Raw genomic sequence first — 24,805 nt, 5'->3', positions numbered from 1 at the left:
AACTTTTGTTTTGTGTTTACCTTATGATTAAAATTGCACGTCCTCCGGTTCCTGCCTCTGAATGAGCAAGTTTTAGTTATTTGTACATTAAAGTAGTGTTCATAAAAACACCCACGAAGAAACTCAAAACAGAGGAACACAACAAAACCTACCGCCAGCTAGCGTTTCGAAAGTGTTATTGCAGAGCAACACAAATAGCACGCAATAGTCTAAATGCACGGCGAGGCGCAAGGCATGCAAGACAGTCCTCGCTGTCCAGCTTGATGATGTACTGGACCAGCTCAACTACATAATAGATGATCGCCTACACCTCCCTCTCCCCTAAACTCAACTATCACAGTGAGCAGTACAAGGTCCACTACGTAGTGGACCTTGTCCAGTATGCCATAGTGGTTACAGACTGCAGCGAGGACATCTAGAGGCATGCGCCATAGGTCACGCCGATCACTCAACACAGAAGTATTAACCAGCCTTTAGTCTCTATTTATAGAGGATCACCACAGAGAAATGAACCGCCAACTATTCCAACATATGTTTTACGCAGCAGATGCCCTTCCAGCCGCAACCCAGTATTGGAAAACACCCATACACACATCGAACTGTGCTGCTCACCATTCTCCATCATCTAAAATGTAAAGGAATCATTAGGATCAACCATTATTATAAATGAGTAAAGTAAGCGAGGGACAAAAAGGCAAAGCAGTATTATGCGAATACTTTATTATCAATGTGTGAATGGTGTTAGCTTTTCATCTGGATATTAATAGTATATGAAAACTATACACCAAAACCAGGCTCTTCCTATTTTTGCTGTATAATTTTTCAAATTGGTATTGAAAGATTCTTTATCTTTATAGATATTTATATATATAATATATAAGCCAAAGTGCATTTCCCGTTTTTTTTCCTCTTGTCCATGTACACATTGCACCATACATAAATAATTACATCGTAAAAATGACTCCAGTATTTACAAGTATAATATATATTTCTTATAATATATAAAACTTTATATTAAATCTAAGTAGATGATATTTGGGATAGTTTGTGGAGTCTCTCGGCATGAGCGAGTCCATGTGTGTATCCATGTGTTATCTGTGGTTGTTGAGGAGAATCTCTAGCCAGCAGGGGCACGAAGTGATGAACTGGCGGGAGTAACAAGGGCCCCAGCCCTTCGCGAAACTGATGCGCACACTGTTCGGGTCATAGGGTCCGTCTAGCAGCTCCGACTCGGCTCCTTGCCTGAGCATGGACGAGCGTTCGTAGTCAAACACTTTAATGGAGTATCCAGGCATCACCTTGCGCACCACGAGGCTACGGCTCCCTGGGACGTCCAGGGTCGGCGAGTTGACGAAGATGGGGTGCTGGCTGCGGTTGTAAGCCCAGACTCCATCCGGCTCTTTGCTGAGGAGCAAGCCGTAGCCGATCTTGCCGCGCGTCCGCTGCACGGTGCTGCTGCGCTGGTCCAGGCTCAGCTGGCCGAGGCAGAAGCCCGTACCTTGAGGTAGGTCATAGAAAATGCTGACGGCAGGCTGGTACACCGTATAGAGGCGGCCCACCCGTGTCCGATGCTCCCAGTACGCCACGTTACACCAGTGACTCTGCTTGGGGGCGTCAGGTGACAGACTGGCATCTGAAACAGGAAGAGAGAGAACACAGCTGTCACTCATTTGTCCCATAACACTGAAATAGACAGAGAGATGGTTTGTTATGTGGAGTTGAAGGCTGCACTGTTATGTGCGGCCTCAAGAGGGCACTACTTCAAAACGTAGTTCATTCAATTATTTACTAACACACTGAAATGCTGAGAAATGGATAGAATGAGCGCAAGAAATATTATGACCTTGAAAAAAACTGTTCAAATCAAGTGTATATGCTCCAGAAATGAAGCAAAACAACCAAAAACTAAATCAAAATGATCGTTTTTACTTTCATGTCTCATACATGAGCTTCCAAAGACCCTGACTGTGTCTCAGGCACACACACACACACACACTTAAAGAGACAGCTCACCCAAAAACGACAATGTAGTCACTATTTACTCTCCCTCAAGTGGTTGCAAACCTTTATAGGCTTCTTTATTTTGCTGAAAACAAAAGAAGATATTTTGCAGAAAGTTGAAAACAAATACTATGGATGTCAATGGTTACAGGTTTCCAACATTCTTCAAAACATCTTATTTTGTGTTCAGCAAAATAAAGAAACTTATAAAGGTTTTGAACCACTTGTGGGTGAGTAAATAATGACAGAATATATTTCTTGGGTGAATTATCCCTTTAAATCACTACTTTTTCTAGTGCCACGTATTGCGTTCATGTCTTGATCCGGGGAGAAAGTATTTGTGGAAGGGGGGGATATGTAAAAGCCATGAGCTCATATCCGGCGACAGCTCCCTCCCCCGTCTCCATTCTCCTCCACATTCCTGTGGGTGGGTGATGGTGGCGATGGTTTGGGTGGAGAGGGAGCGTCTCCTCCTGCTGTGGGCCTGGGGACAGCTTTCAGCTCCCTGACAACTTAGTGCAAGCCTTTGACCTCCTGACCCCCCAGGCTTCACGCTATCAGCTCAGATTAACGTGCACGCTGACTGATGCCATTAATTTGCTCCTGAGAGGCTATTGGCAGGGAGATTGCAAGAGCCAGGGTCTATGGCTCCTTCACGTTTGCTTGTGACTCTCAGGGTCGAAGAAAGTCCCGGGTCATTCAGGAAATAGCTAACCACAAAATTAGCCTTCTGTCATCATTTACTCAACGTCATGCCAAACCAAACCTGCATGCCATTAGATTTATGATGGAACACGATAAGATAATTTTAAGAAACTTTATCCATTGCTTCTCTACAGTATATAACAACAGTTTACAATGAGCAAGACAGTGAAGCTCCAAAAACACCACAGAAATGCACCATAACAATCACAGATGTAATGCTTTATATTAGTTAGCACTTAATAATATGAATAATAAAATAAATATATGAATAAGAAGTAATATGACAGTAGCAAGGAATTCTGTCACTGAATTCCAACAGTATCTGAGGTTTTCGCTAAAATTACTACGTACAAGCGTGAAAACGAAGGATCGAAGCAGTGTACTGATGCTGTGACACGTTACCTGATAGATTCAAAAGACCGAAGAGTCGTTAGATAGAGACAAGATTAATTAAATATCACGTTTAACAACTATAGTGAGACGCGATCCAGCGATACATCCTTGATAAACTGTCCGATGTGCACTGCTCTCAGGGGTTTTGGTGCTCAAAGCACCCACTGACTGCTGGAGCTTCAGTAAACGCAGCAGTCCATGACATTGGACGATGGCATCGTTTATCGACCCAACCCTAATAACAGACAAAATATTGTGTAATTTGGTTCCAGGTAACTAATTAAAATGAATATATTTTGTCGTTGTATAAAGAACAGGTGTATAAATTCCTCAAACCTCACATCCAAATAACAATAAACAATTTTGAAACTACAAAAATTTTATAGAAACCTAAAAAAACTAAGACAATCAATGCAACCACACAAAGAAAAGCCAACAAAATACATCGAAATTCAATATATGAAATCTGCTGTCCATTTAAAGAATGCTGTTTGTACATGTGGTGGAATCAGGACCAACTTTAAACACTTCTCCACTGAAATGGTCCCTCACACTGGGCCCCTGCATGTTAACATTACCAAATTCCTTACATCCTCTTTAAGCTTGCAAGGTGTTTTTTTCTGCAAGCAAGTCTAATAAAACCAATGCACTTACATCCAAAAACACCTCCTTTTTTCCATCAAGTATCCACGCTATGTAGTCATTAGCTCCATGTTAAGTCAACAGAAACAATACAGGAGGACTTGCTTCCAGCTATGCAGCCTAATGAGCGCTGAATTTGAACTTCTACCTAAATCAATGAGATGCAGAACAGAAACAATGCAGCAGGAAGGTTCACATTGCTGTATACTTCTACATATGCCGCGGTTTGATTAATGCCCCCCATTTTTAACATGAGCGAGAGGGGAAAGAGACACAGAACAGGGGTGGTTGAGTCTGCGCTGGCTGTTCTGTGGGTTTAAACAGAGGTGCAAAGATTAAAGGTTAATAATCTATTTAATGTTTAGCTTGGGAGCGAACAATGCTCAGCCCAGAGACCGGCCGTTTTCCTGAGGGTGTTGTGCGTGTGTGTTCATGTGTTTTAAGTGTATTAGAGCTGAAGAGAACATCAGCCAATGTTTGTGTTTGAGAGAGGAGTGTGTGTTTTGGCTGTTCTCGTCTCAGCGATGCCGTGTGAGTGTGTGTTAGTGGGAAAGGAGACGGGGAAGGAAGAGAACAGATCGGGCAAACTCATTAAATTCTCAGAACGCAAAACCAATCAGTGCCATCTCTTTGTTTGTTAGATTTACTCTTCCGTTTTAATCCTGGCTAGAAAGCTCTGCTTAAGATAGTTTTGGAACATGGTTGTTTGTAGGGTTGGGCGATTTTCATGCGCATGTTGTCAGTAAAGCCGGTTCTAGTAAACCTCCAGCACATGTGTTTAGATGGACAGAGTTTACTATATAGAGACGTTGTTCCATGATAAGCTACACAAGAATTGGTTTTTAAAATCAAATCTGATTTAATCGGTCGATAATGACATTAAGACAGCTTTTTTTTTAATCATGAAAGCATTCTTTTCAGGTAAAGTGTCTAAACCTGGTAGGTATCTTAAACCAATAAAAATATACTTTTTAAATTTAAATAAACAACAAACAAATAAAATATTTTAAGCTAAAACTAAACTTTTTTTTAAATTTTGAATATTTTATAACTGAACTGGTAGGGTTAGCATGCATCATTTAAAGCAGTGGTCCTCAACCACCGGGCAGCGGACTGGTACCACGTATCAATTATTACTGGGCTGCACAAGAAATCATGAAATATTTCCGTTTTATTTATTATCTGAGTCTGAATGATCTTTTTATTGAAAAATCTTTTATTTTGAAAAATGACTATTCTCTCGGTTACATCTCTGTCACTTAAGGCCCAAAATTTAACCCACAAGCTAGCAAAATGAGTAAGAAACAGACATCTTTGGGAAGTTTCTTTGTGATGGGGAAAAGGCCCAGTGAAGGACCGACGAACTGCCAAGGAATAGATCCGCATCCCATTTGTCAACAAATCAGGTGAATCCACCATGTCTGTGCAAGAAGATCAACTGGAGATTTCAAATGAGGGTGGGCTTTAAGTGGTGTACGCATGTTGTGTCTTGTCTAGAGTTCGCGCAAGTTGATTGTTTCCAATGGAGCTGTGTGGCTTGCGCGCACAAGCAGCGTGACGCGCTCTTGCCTTCCAGACACACCTAGTTGAATGAATTAAGGATGAACAACTATATTTTCATTAACTAACATTAACAAACATGAATAATTACTGTAATAAATGTACTGTGCAATGTTTGCTAATGTTACTAAATATATAATCTAACATTAACTATACAAATTTACAATATATTTTCACATTATATTGTATTTTTACTTAAAACATGCATATATATATATATATATATATATATATATATATATATATATATATATATATATATATATATATATATATATATATATATATATATATATATATATATATTATGCTTTTTTCTTGAAAAATATCCATATCTCTATACACTACATTTCTAAATTTCTACAAATATACAAAGCTTTTCATTGTACAAACATTTTCTTTATACACAAGTATATACAAATGCAGATTTATGTGTCTAAAGTAGTCGTTTAAGTTTTTAAAAACAGGTTTGATAATTAATAATACATTTTCTATCATATTTATCCAATACACTAACAGTAAACAACATAAACTAAAAAGAAATACTGATGCACTGCAGCTTATACAGGCTAAAAAACATCTTTCTAAAAAAATTCTACAGTAAATACTCATAATTTACAACATCTATCATCCTCCTCCCCTTCGACAGGTCATTCACCTGTGTGCTTCATTTTCTGAATCAAATCCAGCATTTTCACATGAAATGAGCACAGCGTTTGCAGCGTGTTTGTGTGTGTGCGTGCTTGTGCTCAGGTAGAAGCTGGAAAATGCACATCAGCAAGCGCCACAACAAGCAGGATACAGAGTTCCTGTCTCCCCTTCCCTGGAGGCCTCAGTCATGAGTCAGTGAAGAGCCTCTGACAAGCCGCCAGAGCTGCAAATACAGCCTTACTAAGACCGAAGACAGACAGACGGACGGCAGCGCGGCTATAATCCCAGCCAATGACGCTACTTTAGCATAATAAACCTCATTTAGGCTATCAACTGCAGTGAGTAGGTGTTAGTTCAAAGGCGGTGGACATCTAAACTCATGTACCTTAATGACTCAGCAACGGTTTAGTTAACAACACTTAAGCGCTTTGGGCCCATCACTTGGAGGAGAGATAATAATGCCAGACTAAGTGCTAACTGTGTTCTCCCTACAGTGTTTTTTTGGTGCGGACGGGGTGGAAGACAAAAGCTGGGAGCAATTACGCCGCTCTGCGTTCATTTAACCCCAGCACCTTTCAACAGCTCCGTTTACCCATTAGATAGGTAGTGTGTGTTATTATTGTTATTATATTCTCAAAACCGTCTCCACCAGTGTCAATCTCTTTGGAGACACACGCTGTCAGCGGCTTCGGGTTGACGTCTGACCAGTTTCTAGACTAAAGATGATACACTGTAAAAAATGCCACACCATTTTTCATGTTTCCCAACACAAATCGATTTAGCTAATTTCATAGTTTTAACACATTTAAGTGGATTGAACATAAAATAATTAAGTTGTCCCTTAAAAAACTTTTAAATCAAGTAATTTATTTTAGAATAATTTAATAATTAGTTTGAACAAACAGCTAAATGTGTATGAGCAAAAAAATTCACAAACAATCTGCATTGATGCCCATGTGTTGGGTAAAAGTTGGTTTGTACTTAAAACAAAACCCGCTAATTATTAGAGGTAATTAGATGGGGGGTGCGAATTTTATAATAGGCAAAATACGATTTTTTTTACATTATTGCGTGTTTTAATCACTTTGCAACAAACAAACAAAACACTTCTTGATCTACCAAAAGTATTCAGTGTGATGAATCCTGATAGAATGCGCTTGATATGATTTAGATCTGAAATACTACACAAGCAAGACAAATGTTTTTAATATCAGCATGCAAACGGATTCACGAATGGAACAGTTCAATGATTCATTCATTAAGACGATCACTTCCTTTTTTTCATAAATAAATACGCTATTTTGAATGAATCATTTAAATGAATTATACAGTGAATCCCTCATTAAGACTGAGACTTGCCACATCCTACTCATCAATGATTCATACACAAAGAAAGTCATTTGCATTGTTTCTATATGAATCAGCCATTTTGCACAAATCATTTAAATTAATTGTTCAGTTAATCACCCTTTAAGACAGGGACTTGCCACCACCTACTAGTCAATGAATCAGTTATTCATTAGCTATGTTTCCATACTCAAATGTGAATTAAATTTATGCGCCAAACTGAAATATCACATAAAAGACATGCAAATAAAGCAGCTTTCCATCAAATGAGTCAAAGAGAACAAAGTCCTCACTTCCTGATAAACTGACACCAAATATCAACAGTAAAAACAGAATTTGCTGCAGTAGGAGAAGCTGCGTCAATCTTTTCTTTATTTAATAAATGACTTACTTCTCAGAAGCCGATGCCAACACGCAATGAGCGCATTGTAGTGTTTGATGGCATGAGACGCAGAGCGCAGACGCTCTTGACAGTAATTACTGAAGACAATTAATAATATAGTAACACTAATACTGAAACGGTTAAGGCGTTTTAGAATGACCAAAACAACATCTCAGATGTTTTACAGTGTGCTCAGCCCACTGGATTGTCCATTCACATAGATTTTTATCATCACACGATCTCTTATAACAAAGTCACATGACTTTTTTTAATGTGCATACTGGAATTTATTCGGTAAAAGTGTTTCCATCGCAGTTTATGCACATCTTTTCTTATCGAATGAAAAATTTATCCTACTCAGTTATGTGCATTTTCAAAATGTATGCGCATATTGGTGTTTCCATTAACCGATTTTTTATGCACATGTCCAAAATGCGCATAAAAATAGCTAGTGCTAGAAACATAGCTAGAGATTCACTCATTAAGAGAGTCACTTGCTTTATTTATAAACAAATCAGCCATTTCATACAAGCTGGTTAAGTGAATAATACAATGATTCATTCATTAAAACAGGGGCTTCAGCCATCAACCAGTGGTTATTTTAAATCCACGATAGGCTTAAACCATCAAAAGTGCCAACTCAGAAACACACTCCGCAAAAATGATTTAATGCTTCAGATAGAAAAAATGTATGTTTACATTTTTGTCAATATTCAGGGTTTATACAGGTTTCATCAAGTCAAATTTAAGACTTTTTAAGACCATTATGAATGAAATTTCAGACTTAAACAGGGCTAAATGCTATAGATTTTTTCTAATGACCTGGTTGGGCCAGCGGAAACATATTTTACTTGCCCTAACAAAAAAGAAGATATTTCTTAGCCACATTTCAAATAACTTGTCAAAACAAGCATTTTTCAACACATATTTTCTTTAAAAGAAGTTTTAAAAATTATAATAAAAGAAATATAAATAAATGTACATGGACATGATACAATTAACACCCATTTAAAATGATTTAAGACCTCTAAGACATTCTTTCAGTGAATTTAAAATGTTTTAAGGCCTAAAATACAGCCTGAATATTGTACACCACTACTATAATAATGCTCCTTAAGTAGATTCAAACTATCAACTTCAAAATACAATGTTTAATCAATTGTATTTACTTGTAAAAATTCAATTCATTGTATTACTCTGTGAAATTTACACAATTTTCCTACACCAAATTTTTGTTCAATTTACAGAAGAGCAATTCATTCTGCATGCTGCTCACAGGTGCAAAAAAAGGTCTGAAAACGCAACAGTTGCTCAAGGAAAAGATTATATTAGAGTAGTAAATTGCTCAAGGGAAAGCAAACATGGGCAGCTGAGATCAAACAACAGCAAGGGCCTTGTTGACTTACAAAGCCAGAGCTTAAGGAGGCCGTGAGACTAAAGGTTACTTTGTCAGAAGGCTAAAGTCTTTTATTTAGTCTCCATTTGCTCTCAGACAAATACCAGCCACTTTTACAAAGCTGGAAATGAACAAAACGCACACGCACGCACAGCTAGACAGCCTCAAAGGTATTTCCTTTGAAACTCAGAGCTTGTACATAATGCTCTGGTGGACGTGCTACTCAATCAGTAAGGTAAACATGCAATTCTCAGGCCATTCCCAAGCCAGACAGCCATATTCACATCAAAGGAGAAAACAGTGCGCTGGACAGGCCGGTATTGCGCTGTATACAATGTGTGGCTATCAGTGGGCAGGACTGTTTTATGTTATTTACACGTGCAATGAGAAAACGTGGAGTAATGTGAAAACGCAGAGTGGGATGTGTTTCAGACAAGTCAAGACGAGAAACAGCTTATTATTAAGGGGTGTTATTAGGCACAAAGTTAGGCGGAGTTTGGATGCTTACGGTTGTCAAGCAACGACACGCCAGTTCAAGTGATGCGCAGTTACAGTGATGTGCATATTAAATATTTTACATTGGGTCGAAATGTATTTTCTTTTTTCAACACATTTCTAAACATAATAGTTTTAATAACTTATTTCTAATAACTGATTCATTTTATCTTTGTTCTGATGACAGTAGATGATATTTGACTAGATATTTTTCAAGACACTTCTATACTGCTTAAAGTGACATTTAAAGGCTTAACTTGGTTAATAAGGTTAACTAGGCAGGTTAGGGTAATTAGGCAAGTTATTGTATAGCAATGGTTTGTTCTGTAGATGGTTTGTTCTATATTTTAAATCAATATGATTTAGATCTAAAATATTACACAAGCAAGAAAATTATTAAACAAGCAGTTTTTTTATTCACGAATGTAACGATTCAATGATTCATTCCTAAAGACGGTTACTTTATTAAAAATAAATCTGCTATGTTGAATGAATTTTGAATGATAATGTTCAGATTAGATTCATTTTTAAAAGATCATGTGACTAGTATTATTTTAAAACTATGCATTTTAAGATTGCAATCAAATTTCAAAATATTATTGCTTTTAAATTTAATATAAAAAAATAATACATATATATCTATATATTAGGGATGGGCAATTTGGCCTAAAATCAAAATCTCAATTAATTGAACATTTTTAACTAAATTACCATTAATGAATGATTATTTCATTTATTTATTTATTTATTTTTGTGTCAAGTTTCTTCACAGGTTTTTTTTCTGAATGGTGCTTTAATGTACAAGAAGCTAAAACTAGCTCATTTAGAGGCGGGAACTGGCGAATGTGCAACAACTTTAATTGTGCAACGACTTTAAAACAACGGGACTCGATGCTGTAAAAACATGCTCTAACGGGCTCGAGGCTCCCAGTACCGCCCCCGCTTGTCATCGCTACCAAACCGACCAATCACAGAGCTTGCGCTAAACGTCGTCGTGACGTGTAGTTACATTTTTTGAGAGGTGCCACGGTATGCTGCCACGCGAAGGCTGCGCAGGACAATACGCGTGTGTTTAATGCAGAAGTGTAAATTAGCCTTTACAGAGCAGGATTATGTGACTCCACATGAAGTAATCGAAAAAATTGACCTGGAAAAATTTGATCGATTATAGGTTCTGAATATTTTGATTACTTTCCGAAAAATTGCCTAGCCCTACTATATATCTATATAAATATCTATATAAATATTAAATATAATCAAGTTTAACACTTAATAATAGTGAAAAACAAAATGTGCTAAATGATAACTTACTAAATGATGAATTACAGCATGCTGCAGTCCTTTTTCTGTTTTTCGCTGTATTTAGACCTTAGGCTTAGGAATGGTGGAATATGAATTATGCATGAACAAATGTGGACCATACATTGATCATATTATATTTCAAACAATCTCTCGGATTACCTTTTCACAGTTGCACATGAACAAACCGAAGAAAAACTAAGAAAGGCCTGAAAAAGAGATTGGGAGAATCAGCACACACACATGCACAAGCACACTCCACCCTCCACACCACACCAAAAAAATTCATTTAGGGTGAGTTGGAGGTAATTAACTCTTAAGTACACAAAAGGGGGGGTTGATTTCAATGGCAATACTATGTGATTATCCACTAATGCTTTTAAAAGCGCCACGCAGGGAGGAGAAAAAGGCAAGAAAAAGAACCGCCTCGGGCTGAACACACGTCCATAGAGCTTCAGAGCAAAGAGGAAAAACAGCAGCTTGTCATCTCTTCCCACCAAAACTACAGGCCCACATCCCTGTCTTTTTCATCCCCTCTAATCCAGGGAATTCTGAAAAGATGAACTCATTCCTCTGCAGAAGCTCCTGCCAGACCCTTTAACCAGAGAGGGAAAGAGACGGGAGAGAGAGAGAGAGAGAGAGAGAGAGAGAGAGAGAGAGAGAGAGAGAGAGAGAGAGAAATAGAGAGAGAGAGACACTGTTGCTTTGGAAATAATGTGATCCTAACATTCATGGCAGCGAAGCTTTCTTGAATTGAACTGAACTGCGAGAGGGAATGAAGGGGGAGTCTGAGTCTCTTATCCTGTGCCAAGGATTAGATTCCCTCCAGCTATTAGACTGTACCATTGCGCTGACAGGCGGAGGGGGTAAAGACAGAGAGTGTTTATGCGAGCAGAAGAAACAGAACAAAGTTTTATGGTGGACAGAATTCATCTTTTGACGCCACTCTTGACAGGCCTGGGCATTTTTCTTTTTCGCCGGGGTCAGAGAAGGGAAGAAGCTGGAATTACGGACCGAGAGAAGGGAGGGGGGGCGATGAAAGTGAAACATAACAAACAACTGCCGCCATGCTTCCCCTCCCTCTTTGGTACGGCTCTGATTTTTTAGACGACTATCACTACAGGGCGACTTACAACACACTAACGGGCCACATTTAGGCTGGCGTCTGCGCTATCTCTGCCATCAAAGACTGCTTTATCAGCCAGACGCACTAACTGGGGCAGCGCTCTCACACAGATGGGTTTCTTTCTCTTTGACCCGTTCTCCTTTTCTTTCCCTTCACTTCATTAATTTTTAGAGTTTTGAGTATTTTCTCAGGCTGCTGCTTTCTATTGCTGGGCTGTGCAGCGGTAAAATGTTTGTGTGTGCATGTTCGCCTTTTAAAGTATATAATCATAGTTTGCATAAACACAGATGCTCAAAACATGGACTTAAGAAAGACTCGGCCTTCACTCAAAAAACAACATTTACTGTTTGTTCAAACTTTTTAAATGAGCTGAAACAACACAATTCTTGAGTTTTTTGAGGACAAAGTAATTGTTTTATGTTCAATCCACTTAAATTTGTAAAATCTAATAAGTTAACTTAATTCCTTCATGTTGTCCCAACACAAATCGATTGTGTGGAACCCAGCATTTATTTTTTACAGAGATGTCAACACAGGCTCATTGTAAATATGTACCCCGTATGCATTTCTGGAGAGCACAAATTATGTAGCCAGAGATAAGTATGGCTGCATGTCGTCTTTCCAACGAACACTGCAAGGTGGCATGACGAGGCTTTTGTTTCTTTTTGCGCTACCAGCTGACCGCTAACTGCCATACGGACAGCTTTTCCGCTGTTCCCAGTTTGCCTAGTGGCTCGCTGTGTACATTAGCAGACTTGAGATTCAGATCGGGGTTGATCGTGACGATAGGGTTTAAGTGACAAAACGAACGGTTCCAGGTATGACAAAAACAAAAGGCAAAAAAATAAAAATAAACAAGTAAATAACAGGTTGAGGACGAGGAAAGATCTGAAAACATGGTAAAAATCAGGGGGCTTTTCTTTTTCTGGGTTGTTTTTGAAAACACTATCGGTTGGGTTTAGGGAAGAAGGTAGTTGGTGGGATCGGTTAGCCAGTCAGTAAGTTGACAGCAGCCTCTAGTGGATTTATGTGAGAAAAGCAAGCACAAATGGCACTCATGAGAGAAATTTGACATATCAAAAAGCATGCACAGTGGCATCTGATGGATTTGCGATATCAAAAACTGCAAAAAACGTACTTCATGGAACATATTTCGCACTCTCCAGAAATGTATACAGGGGTATGTATCCATAATGAGCCTGGCTTGAGTGGTGTTCAGTGTCTGCGCTTAGTCCATGAATTTTAGAAATCTAATTGTTCTCATTTAGTAGAGCTGCAGTTATGTGCTGTTGTTAAATGCACAATATGTAAGATATATATATATATATATATATATATATATATATATATAGGCTGATAATTATAAATATTTCAAAATGTTATATTTTTATACAGCAAACTTCATAAAAGATTGAACTGCTCTCATGAACTGAATTGTCTATACTCAAAGCAAAAAAGCTATCATTTCAAAATTGCAAGGTGATTATATAGACGATGATTTCACATAAATCAACATACCAGAAATAAATTACTTCCTTTTCTTCATAGCAAATTAACATGCAATTTAAATGGTGCATAAAAATAATAGGTTAAATAACAAAAAGGGATTTAATCAACAAGCAAGTTAAATATATTTTAAATAAGATGTAAATGAAAGAGGTTAATTTAATGTACATATGTACAAATATGTAATGTCCGAAAAAGCCTTTTTTAGAGGTGTCTTGACAGTTCAGAGCCACATGTACACATGTAATATTTTTTCCTGAGGTGATTAAAACCAAAATACACAATGACACTCAATCAAACACTTCTACAATGATAAGGAATGTGGTTACTTACTGAGTTAGTAATGCACAGCAATACCACATGAAGAAAGGACGGACTTTGAAGAAATAAACAATGTGAGCAGAGATCCATTATAGTGCACTGGACAAGTCTGAACAAGTTCTGCCCACGCATGTGCGAGGCAGGCAGTTCTGTACAATTACGTAATTTATCGGCTTAAAGATATCGGTCTAATTTAGACATCGGATCGATAAGATAATCTTTAAAAAAAAGCATTTATAGGCCGATAACGATATGGCTAAATTTAATATTTAATATTCTTGTGATATTCAAGGTTTGTGAAGTCATACAGCTCCGGATAACTTAAAACAGCAACCACAAGTCTCTCCTCCATCTTCAAAACTCGCTGTAGTCTCCTTGACAACACAAACACTACTGTCACCTTAACGGAAACTCTGCTTCTGCTTTCATTTGATTGGAGAATAAAAAAGTTTTTTTCAACTGTGAGCGCACAGCGTGCAATGGCAAAAACATGAGGCGCAGCAGGCGTTTAAAACATAATGTGAGCAGGGCGCATTAGCAGCACGCAAAATGCTCGCAGCCGTTAGTAAATCATTCAAAAAAGATGCTTATCATTGCAAAAACCAAGTTCGATGTGATCAGCTCCTTACTTTGCTTACTACTTCCAAGAGATCATAGATAGGTCTTTAATACTTCAGTTCAATCGTGAACATGATTTCTTGAATCCCATCAGATATAATGAAGACGACAACTCCCATGATTCCACATCACAACATCATCAAACTACACCTTTGCTTGTTGTGAATATATACCCTCTAGCTGCAAAATAACTTGTTGTATGAGCATGTAATAAACTATATTTACTTAAACTTTTTTATTTCTCATTTGCATATTCATTGTGTACATCAAAATAGCTTATTAACGTAATACTCCTGTATAAAAACATGTTGCAAATACACAACCATGTAACAACAGAACTACACCTTAATATTTTTCATGACTTGTGCATTTCAGCAACCCTTATTATTAATATAATTAAAAAATATATATATAAATTTTTATATATTCAAGTCAACAACTGACAATGAATCTTCTCAGCCTCTTCTGCATCTATTCAAGTACAGAGAAACAGCATTTTACTGCGCTGCAGATGGCGAGCGGATATTTTAATCCCTTTGCTATGGCTCAATAGTGTTAATGACGACTTGGTTAAATGTGCGTAAGATTCACACCTCAGAGCAATATAAAGCACAGCTTAGTTAGTCAGATTCACTGCCGGCCACTGCCTCTCTGGATTCCTTAACACTCACTAGTGTTGACATTTCAACACATGGGCCATCTGAGCCCAGAGCAACAAATGAAGGAGTATATGCGGTCGACCCAGGTCAGATCTCTGGGTCTCAGCACCGATTTCCACAGCCGGGTCCAGCGGTGTGAAGACCCACAGATCTGTGTACTGATCTCCACGGGTGAGCCCCCGCCAGAAGGACTGGGGGATAAAAATCGAATTCCTTTACTATGAGAACAGACGGGGCAGTGTCCATAACCTTCCATAAATACAGAACATCTACAGCCCGTTCACAACTATATTATTCATTTGCACTATAATATAAACATTTTCACCACGATAAAAATTTGTCTTCAGTAGCACGTCTAATAGTTTAACAAATGTATGAGCCTGTTTACAAAGAGATTTACAGACAAACATTTACTCTATATACACTTCATAACATCAGTGTATGAAATTAATCTTTTAGTGTCCAAATGTGGTTTCATAACACAGAAAGAGTAAGAAATCATACTATTTCTATTCAGTGATAAAGATTTTTCAGTTATTAATATACATTGCTTATATAAAATACCAAGGATGGCTTGAAGGACACTTATATTGCTACAATCATGTGGTTTAACCATTTGTATCTTTATTTTAGATCTTTTAGATTACAGCATAGCTTTTACATTACATGAGTGTTGATACGCTACTTTTGTTAGTTGATACAAATGAATTATTGTCAATTTTATCTTTATTGCAAAAAATAACAGACAATATATTGTGATATTTATTTTTAATTTCAAATTACTACTACTACTACTACTGCTTCCATAGGGCTACAGGTGATTGAGTAATGGTTTGTCTTTCGATGACAATGTTTACCAAATGCCAAATTCGGCAGTAATTCAGATTAAATGTGATTCGGCATGGTATCTAAGAAGCCATGAAAATATCCATTACTTGAACCATAAAGATGCGATTAACTATGAAATCTTTCACTTATTACTTTTATCTGAAGGAAATACGTGCGCATTCTAGTTGGCAGAACTTTTAGCCACTAACCATCCGCCAAACACCATGGATTGCCTAATATTTTCTGTAGATCAAAACAAAAAAATACAATACAATAAAACAATTCTTACGTAGCTGATACAATTTTTTTGTTTAATGTACTGCTATTATTATAGTGTGTAACATCTATATTTTACATATAGTTTCATAGTAAAAATTATTGTGAAATAACTCTTCGTATAGTGTAACGGAGGCCAGCTAGTGAAGTGCTATGCAGGTAAATCTCACTCCTCTGACCTCATTGTGCTTTAGCGACAGACATTAGAGGACATAATCTTTAGCCTTCTAGTTAGAGCAACTGACTACCATGCAAAAAAAAATCACCAGTTCGATCCCAGCTCAGTGCAGAAGGACTGGAGGGTTACACCTCGGGGCTCGTCCGGGATGGAAGTGAGGTTTAGGGGGGAGAGTGTAACGAAGGCCAGCTAGCAATGTGCTATGCAGGTAAACCTCACTCCTCTTACCTCTAGGGGTGCTCTAGTGACAGACACTAGAGGCCATGTTCTTTAGCCTCCTTGTTAGAGCAAGCAACTACCATGCAAAGAATCACTGGTTTGATCTCAGCTCAGAGCGGGTTGGGTACAGTAGGACCGGTGGGCTACACTTGGGGGCTCATCTGGGATGGTTGTGAGGTTTATATGGTGAGTGCAACGAAGGTCAGCTAGCAAAGTGCTATGCAGGTAAACCTCACTCCTCTGACCTCTAAAGGTCCTCTAGTGACAGACGCTAGAGGCCATGGTCTTTAGACTCCTTGTTAGAACAACTGACTCCCATGCAAAGAATCACCGGTTCGATCCCAGCTCAGAGCGGGTTGGGTGCAGAAGGACCAGTGGGTTACACGTGGGGTCTAATTCGGGATGAGAGTGAGGTTTAAGGGGGTGAGTGTAATGGAGGCCAGCTAGCGAAGTGTTATGCAGGTGAACCTCACTCCTCTAACCTCTAAAGGTGCCCTAGTGACAGACCACAGAGGCCATGGTCCCAGCTCAGCGCGAGTTTGGTGCAGTATGACCGGTGGGTTACACATACAATGATTTATGATTTTTAAGCTCAAGATTATCACAAGGCAGTCTGATAATTTCAATGAATAGTTAAAGACAAAAAGCTCTATTTTCAGCACTATTCAATATAAAACACAAACAAAAAATTTTATGAACCTACTGACAACACAGCAGTGCTCAAATAGGCCAAATGACAATCCCATCAACTATCCCAAACCCGATGCCATCCACATTGTTATTCAAGAAATGAAGAAATGAAAATACACGTCATTCATTATTCATGTAATGATGATATATTAAGTGTAACTTATCAGAAAACCAGAGTTTGATCACCGCAAATATATTGCTGTCACGAAAGATATTCGGCCTACATTAAAGTGAGATGTGCTCTGGCAGCTGAATGATACACAGCAGGTACGGTTTCAGCGATTGAGACAGTCCTAGAGCTCAGGTTAATTTAAGGCGAAAGCTGTGTATTTGGATACAGCTCATCTGCAAGGTGATGGACACATACTCAGCTCAGATGATGGCATGCTATTGATCGGCACAATGGATCATAAACACTCAAGTCAATGCATCCTGACAGCCTTGCTGTCTTCGCCTTCTCGTTCAGTCACAATGCTTGAAGCCATGCACGTGTGCGGTAGCTACACAGCTGCTTTCTAAAACAAAGCAAACTGTTTATGTTTCCCCATTAAAAATGCACAAGCAAGCACTTCTAATACTTTGTAAGGTAACAGGCCTGTCAGCATGAATGGAGAGACAGTTTAAGGCTCTAGGGGTTGATGATGTACTGAAGTTCCGCATTACAATTCCAATTAATTTACTAGTGATCTGAAGTGAGCAGATTCACAGAGTTTTGTGAAATATAATTATTAAATACAATAAAAATAAATTTATATTATCTTGAAAATATGGCTGGATCCATCTGCTCCTGCTGATCTTTCTTGGAGGCTCTACCTACTGGATATTATTAGTTTGAAATACACCACAGCCAAAATAAATGGTGCCAGTAAGAAAACTGTATAATTTTGGTTAAATATGAGAGAGACTGTATCAAATATTTTTCAATCCTGATTTGGTACCTATTTTATATTGCAGTATTACTGTTTTGATTTTTATTTTATTTTTCTTTTGGGTGGATCTTTGTTGTATATAGTTCAAAATTTAAAATAAAATAAAATTATAAAAAATAATTATAAAAATAAGTAAATATTTTTGCCATGTGCTAATAAATCTACCCAGTTTAAGAAGGCTTACATTAGGAACTGTTGTCAGGAAGGAAAAAGACTAAGCAAGGTTGACTAAAAGAATGAAACAGACAAGTGCCAATGACATAGCCTTGAGACATACAACACTTAAACAGACACTCCCCCTGACCTTTTTACCTCATAATATCACTAAAATCCACCCAAAATAACCGACAATATGCAGAAGTAAATAGGATTGCTTGTTGTAGATTTTCAAAGTAAAATATATGATTAGAATGTACATTATATATTTGATTCTACTTTAAAACTTCTTCAAAAATGTAACAAATTGAAATATAATCTTCAGACAAAAGAAAAGCAAACATATCCAGAAATCTTAAATTAGGAAAGGCTGTCAGGTAATAAAAAGACAAAGCAAAACAGACAAAGAAATTTACAGATATAGCCAAGCCCCAAAGACATAGCCTAGAGGCAAGCCATACCATACACTTTAACAGAAACTGGCTGTGACATTTTGAACATAATATATCACTAAAATCCATGAAAAACCCCACAAAAAGAATATTATAGTGTTTTTAAAATGAAAAAAAAATCTGTAATTAGTATTTACATTATATATTATCAAAATTATCAAAATTTCATCTCTGGAAGGCCTACATTAAAAAAAACTGTCTGTTAGGAAAAAGCAACACAGGCTTACTCTGAAAATGTAGCCCTATATACATTTATGGAGATCGCGAATTATGTAGTCAGAGGTACGTATGGCTGGATTTCATCTTTAAAATGAATGCCATGGTGGCGATATGACGCTGTACCTTTTCACGCTTACCAGTTGACCGCTTATCTCCATATGGACGGAAGTTCGAGTCAGGCGAAGAAAAGTTCCAGAAAGCAGGTAAGACAAAAACAGAAGCCAAAAAATAAAATAGACATGTAATTAACATGGTGAGAATGTGGGAAAATCTGAAAACATGGTAAAAATCAGGACAGAGGACTTTTCTTTTTCTGGTGTGCTTTTGAAAACACTATCGGTTGGGTTTAGGGAATTAGATGGGCGCTGGTCAATTGGTGCTTTTGAAAACACTATTGGTTGGGTTTAGGCGGGTGGGTCAGTCAGTCAGTCAGTCAGTTGACATTGGCCTCTGGTGGATTTAAGCGAGAAGAGCAGGCGCATATGGCTCTTGTGAGAGAAATTTGAGGTCGTAAAAAGCGTATACAGCGGCCTTGCAAAAACAAGAACTACAAAAAAGGACCTTATTTATATAGGGGTATGTAATTAGAATGAGCCTGGGTTGGGAAAAAGACAAGACAGCGAGACTAAAATTGCCAAGCACCAATGACACAGCCCTGAGACACACCATACCATACACTTTAACATACACTCCCGCGGATGTGTTTACCCAAAATACTTCTAAACTCCACAAAATGCCCCACAATAAGCAGAAGTGAATAGGATTGTTTCCTGTGGGTTTTCAAAGACCTCACTAAGGGCCACTGAGGTATGGCATGAGCTCCCTATTGAGGGCTGTAATTGCATTTAGAAAGAGAGACCAGACTCTGGACACAGAGCAAATATGTCCAGTTAGAGCGGATCAACTTAGTGCTCCTCTAGCTCTCCAGTGCTCACAAATCCCGTTTTGTGTCTCTGAGGGAGTCTTTTGTTCTGTGCTTAGATTGACCAACAGGGCAAGCTAAAACAGGTACAGTGTGCTTTGTCATACCACTAATCACATTAGAGAATGTGCTGCGGCTAAGTGAGTGAAAGAGTGAGTGATTGCAGTTTGATCGCCAGGCCTGACTCTGTCTGTCTCTCTAGCTATATCTCTCCTTGTCTTATCTGTTTTGCAGTCATTAGCGTGAGGATCAAGGACTCTTAAATGTTAAGAAAAGCAGACGGCTTCTTCTTTGGGCACCAGGGTTTTGCAATACTCATTTACTGTTTGAAATGATTTTGTCAAGTGTGTAGTAGTAAAAAAAAATGACTCGTATGACACAACTGCCACTGGAAAATGAATTGGGAAATAGTGATGTAATGGATGTTATCTAATGTGATTCAATAATATATTGTATTATATACACATTAAGGGCCAAATATGAGACGTTCTATTTTGGTGTCTGCATATACAGTTGAAGTCAGAATTATTAGCCCTCCTGAATTATTAGCCCCCTTGTTTATTTTTTCTCCCAATTTCTGTTTAATGAAGAGAAGATTTTTTTCAACACATTTCTAAACATAATAGTTTTAATAACTTATTTCTAATAACTGATTTCTTTTATCTTTGCCATGATGACAGTAAATAATATTTCACTAGATATTATTCAAGACACTTCTATACAGCTTAAAGTTAAATCTTAAGGCTTAACTAGGTTAATTAGGTTAAGTAGGCAGGTTAGGGTAATTAGGCAAGTTATTTTATAACGCTGGTTTGTTCTGTAGACTATCAGAAAAAAATTGCTTAAAGGGGCTAATAATATTGACCGAAAAATTGTGTTTAAAAATTAAAAACTGCTTTTATTCTAGCCGAAATAAAAAAGACTTTCTCAAGAAGAAAAAATATTATCAGACATACTGTAAAATTTCCTTGCTCTGTTACACATAATTTGGGAAATTAATTAATTAAAAATTAATTAAAGGGGGGCTAATAATTATGACTTCACATGTATATATACTTTTTGCAAAATAAAATGTCAATATATGGATAAGATAATCACTATAACTGACATATTCATGTATAATAAAATATAAACAATAAACATATTCTGACCTGCACTTATTAAAATATACATCTTAATAAGCATTACTAAATCTTAAATATTATTATATTATAAATATTATTATATTATATATATATATATATATATATATATATATATATATATAAAACTAGTGGCTTGAAGAGTGGCAAAGTATAAAGATTTAAATTGATTATATTGATGATTATTATAAGAATTGTTAACATTATTATATTGGGGCTAAAGAAAGATCTTAGTGGGTGCTAGGGCTGTGCAATTAATCGAAATCGAATTGCAATCAAGATTTGAAACATGAAAATATATTATTTAACTTCCCCCACCCAGAGCAAATGCGTGACTGCTGTCTGTGTGTGACAGTCTTACTAGCCAATTGAGTGAGCACACTTTCGCTCTGCCCAATCAGAATTGCACAACCAAACTATGAGGAACGCCCACAATAAAAAACAAACAAACAGGTAAGCACGAATGAGTGGGATGATGGCATCTGCCAGTTCAGAAGCATTAATAGACGAATTAATATCAAAGAAAAACAGCATGTCGGTAATATAGGAATATTTTGGTTTCAAAGTCACAGACACCGAACAAAAACAGGTCATTTGTTTTGTGCTGTCACAGAATTCTTGCCAGCATGAGGAAATACAAAAACCGGCACCTAAAAAAGCACCACAGGTGGCTATATGAGGAGTGTGATTGAGCTGAAGCTTAACAAAAAAATTTAGTCGCAAATCAAATCGAAAAAAAAAAAATAATAATAATGAATAAAAAAAAATAAAATAAAATAAATAATAAAAAAATAAATAAAATAAAAATCGCAATTAGATATTTTCCCCAAATTGCACAGCCCTAGTGGGTGCCTTCCATAAATCATTACAAAACATATATTACAACAACAGTTTTTAAAGTTTTTTATTATAAATCTTTAAATAAGTGATATTATTAACTCTTAATTATTTTACTGATAATAAAACAAGAATTAACTGTACATTACATCTGTCAAATGTATATACAGAACTCATTCTAGTATTTGAAAATCTACAAATATGTCAAATTCACTTTCTTGACTACAAAAATGATAATAAAAATCTCCTCTTGCGTTCAAATCCCTACAACGCAGATGCATTTCCAAGCTTGGTTAGTCTGAATAATATTTCCATAATTTTGAGCTTCAAACTCAAGGGGGAAAAACACAACTCTACTCGTGGAGCTCTGGAAAAATCCAAAAATACACCAGTGCCAATATGAGTTAGCTTGACAAGTGTGCACTGCCTTCAACCTTTTTGATTGTAGCACCCGTTTCTAAAACAAGAGAACATCATCACTGCTTGGCCAAACTTATGGAAAGAAAGAAAGGAAGGAAGGAAGAAACAGGAAAACAAAACAGAGAAATTTAACATTAAAAAGTCGAAAAACGCTAAACGAATCCAGTGTGAAAATAACATTACGTCAGAAAATTACACATGTCGTAACTAGACAACACAAAATTGAAAGTAATAGCTTAAAGATGGTGAATAAATGTGAAGGAATTATTCAAAGACCAGTGCCGCATCATGTCCCACACACTGTTTCTCCTGTGTGTTCTCTTAGGCTGAGCAGACCATACACAGTGCGATTTTGAGCAGAATTTGGACCCGTGTAAATTTCAGCTTTGTTGTGCATCTTTTGTCATCATCCCATGTTCATATATACAGGATGAACTCAGATGTGATGAATTTCTCATATGCCTAAAAAGTTGGTCGCCCCTTGTAAGGGTATCTCAGAATTGAATCAGAGTTATATAGGTTGTTTTAAATCATGTGGTTCTGGTGACGCGTGAAATTCAGATGGAAGTAAAAAACTGAATGAGAGACAAAGATTAAAAAGTCTGTATTTTTGTGATTTATACCATATTTCAAAGGAGATATAAATAGAAATTAAGCACATGTGTTGGGCATGGATTTTAGCAAAACAATATGGAGATTAGATTGCAGCGATTACATGGCAGGGTACGTTATTTATATTGTCCTGGATTAAGTATAAGTATGTTGATGTTTATATCTGATTTTTATATACATTTGCATATTTCAACACATAGTTAGGCCTTCATATAATCTTTATTGGTGCTGTCAAACGAATTATCACGGTCAAAAAAAGTTTGTACACATAGATGTATTGAAAAACGGTTCATCACATGCCTTGTTTTCTTCAGTTTTTCAGCCGGTTTCTTGAACTTTCCCCCTTCTATGAGCAAAAACTTTTGGAAGTCTATAAAAGCTGTTCGGCATATCTTATTTTGGCCGATTTAAACAATTATAAACAACACAAAACAGAAAAATGTTGATGTTCTGATAGCGATTCCTATGTAGAAGAACCATTTTCTGCCCTCCATCTGAATTCCACGCATCATTAATGACATCATGTGAAAACAAACAATTGGGATGTTTCTGCACAAAAAAAATGTGCATTATCAGCAAGGTACAGCATTTCTCTTGTAAAAGCGTGCTTCATTTTCTGAAATAGCCAACATTTTTGGGTCCAAAGGGTACTATGTGTTCATTTGAGTTCACCTGAGAAGTCAAGCCACAGCTTGACAAACAAATCGGATAGTGTGCGCACATACTACAACAAATGGGGAACATTGCAGTCATATCTACATCTATATGCAGTCTTCTCATATAATGTGAGTTGGTACTTTCCTGAAATCCCACAGTTTATGTCCTGCCTTAATGAAGGTTAAAGTGAGGATGTGGGACTCCATGGGCCCCTGCAGTTAATCCACACAGTGCATTCTGCAGGCCAGAGGAATGCGTTGGCTCTCCCAGTTTTAAAAATACTGACAGCCATAGGTCCCTGCACAACTGTCAATGTTCGTCTGGGGAGGAAGGGGGAAAACATTCTTCACTTTATTTTAGCTAGGCAATCAAACAGACCACCTAAATCACCACTTGTCCATCCAATGCCAGCATTGGAAATGTATAATTACTAGGGATCAGAAACTGGTTGAAACTAAAAACGGCCTTTGCATCTAGCAATGCCACCTTTTTTCGCCTGCTCCCCTCTGGGCGCAGGCCAGCTGACACCGAAAGCAAAAGCTTTAATGGTGACGGTTGCTCAACGGAGTATTGTTCCCTCTTCTGCAGCCTTGAGAGGAGGCTCACTAAAACACTAAACTAACAGTTGGACATTCCATACATTTTTAATGGCATGGCTGCCTCTTTATTTGTTTCCCTAACCCCGTGGCCTGGGTTGAATGAATGGCTCTATTGGAGGAGGCAGGCAGGCGCAGCGGCATGCAGGGTGGAGGGAGAAGAGAGATGGGCTGCCCCAGCCTTCCCAGAGTGCACCGCACGACTCCATCACTCACTCATTACTGCGCGAGGGTGGGGGAAGTGAGGAAATGATTACCTGTACATATGGTTTGAATGCTTTAACCAAGCTCTTTCTAGGTAGGCCTTTTAAAAATGGATGGATCACACTGTGACGCATGATAAATAAGCATGCCACTGTGAAAGTCCTAAAAACTAAACTAATCTAAAAATAAAATATTATAATAACGGATTATAAATATGAAACCAAAAATAAATATATAAAACAGAAATATAAATAACTGGACTATATTACAGGGTTTCTGCAGGTTTCTATGGCTGAATTTACACTGCAGATCTTAATGGTCAATTCCGATTTTGTGGCTGTATCCAATTTTTTTGATGACCCGCTTA

The 24,805-nt window shown here is 37.4% G+C and overlaps 1 protein-coding gene across 1 annotated transcript in view; it reads right to left on the bottom strand.

Annotated features, from left to right (window-relative positions):
* Window positions 1–700: 700 nt before the first annotated feature.
* smad6b (SMAD family member 6b) overlaps window positions 701–24,805 on the bottom strand; it is a 46,833-nt gene continuing 22,728 nt past the window's right edge. The window contains exon 4 of the mRNA XM_056478484.1: window positions 701–1,633. Coding sequence (XP_056334459.1) covers window positions 1,092–1,633 — 542 coding nt within the window. The 3' untranslated portion in view covers window positions 701–1,091. The remainder of the gene's footprint in view (window positions 1,634–24,805) is intronic.

The sequence above is a fragment of the Danio aesculapii genome, chromosome 18, assembly GCF_903798145.1.
Source record: "Danio aesculapii chromosome 18, fDanAes4.1, whole genome shotgun sequence".
NCBI classification, from domain to species: domain Eukaryota; kingdom Metazoa; phylum Chordata; class Actinopteri; order Cypriniformes; family Danionidae; genus Danio; species Danio aesculapii.
Note: the sequence above shows the minus strand (reverse complement) of the source record. Positions and strands in the feature narration are given on the sequence as shown.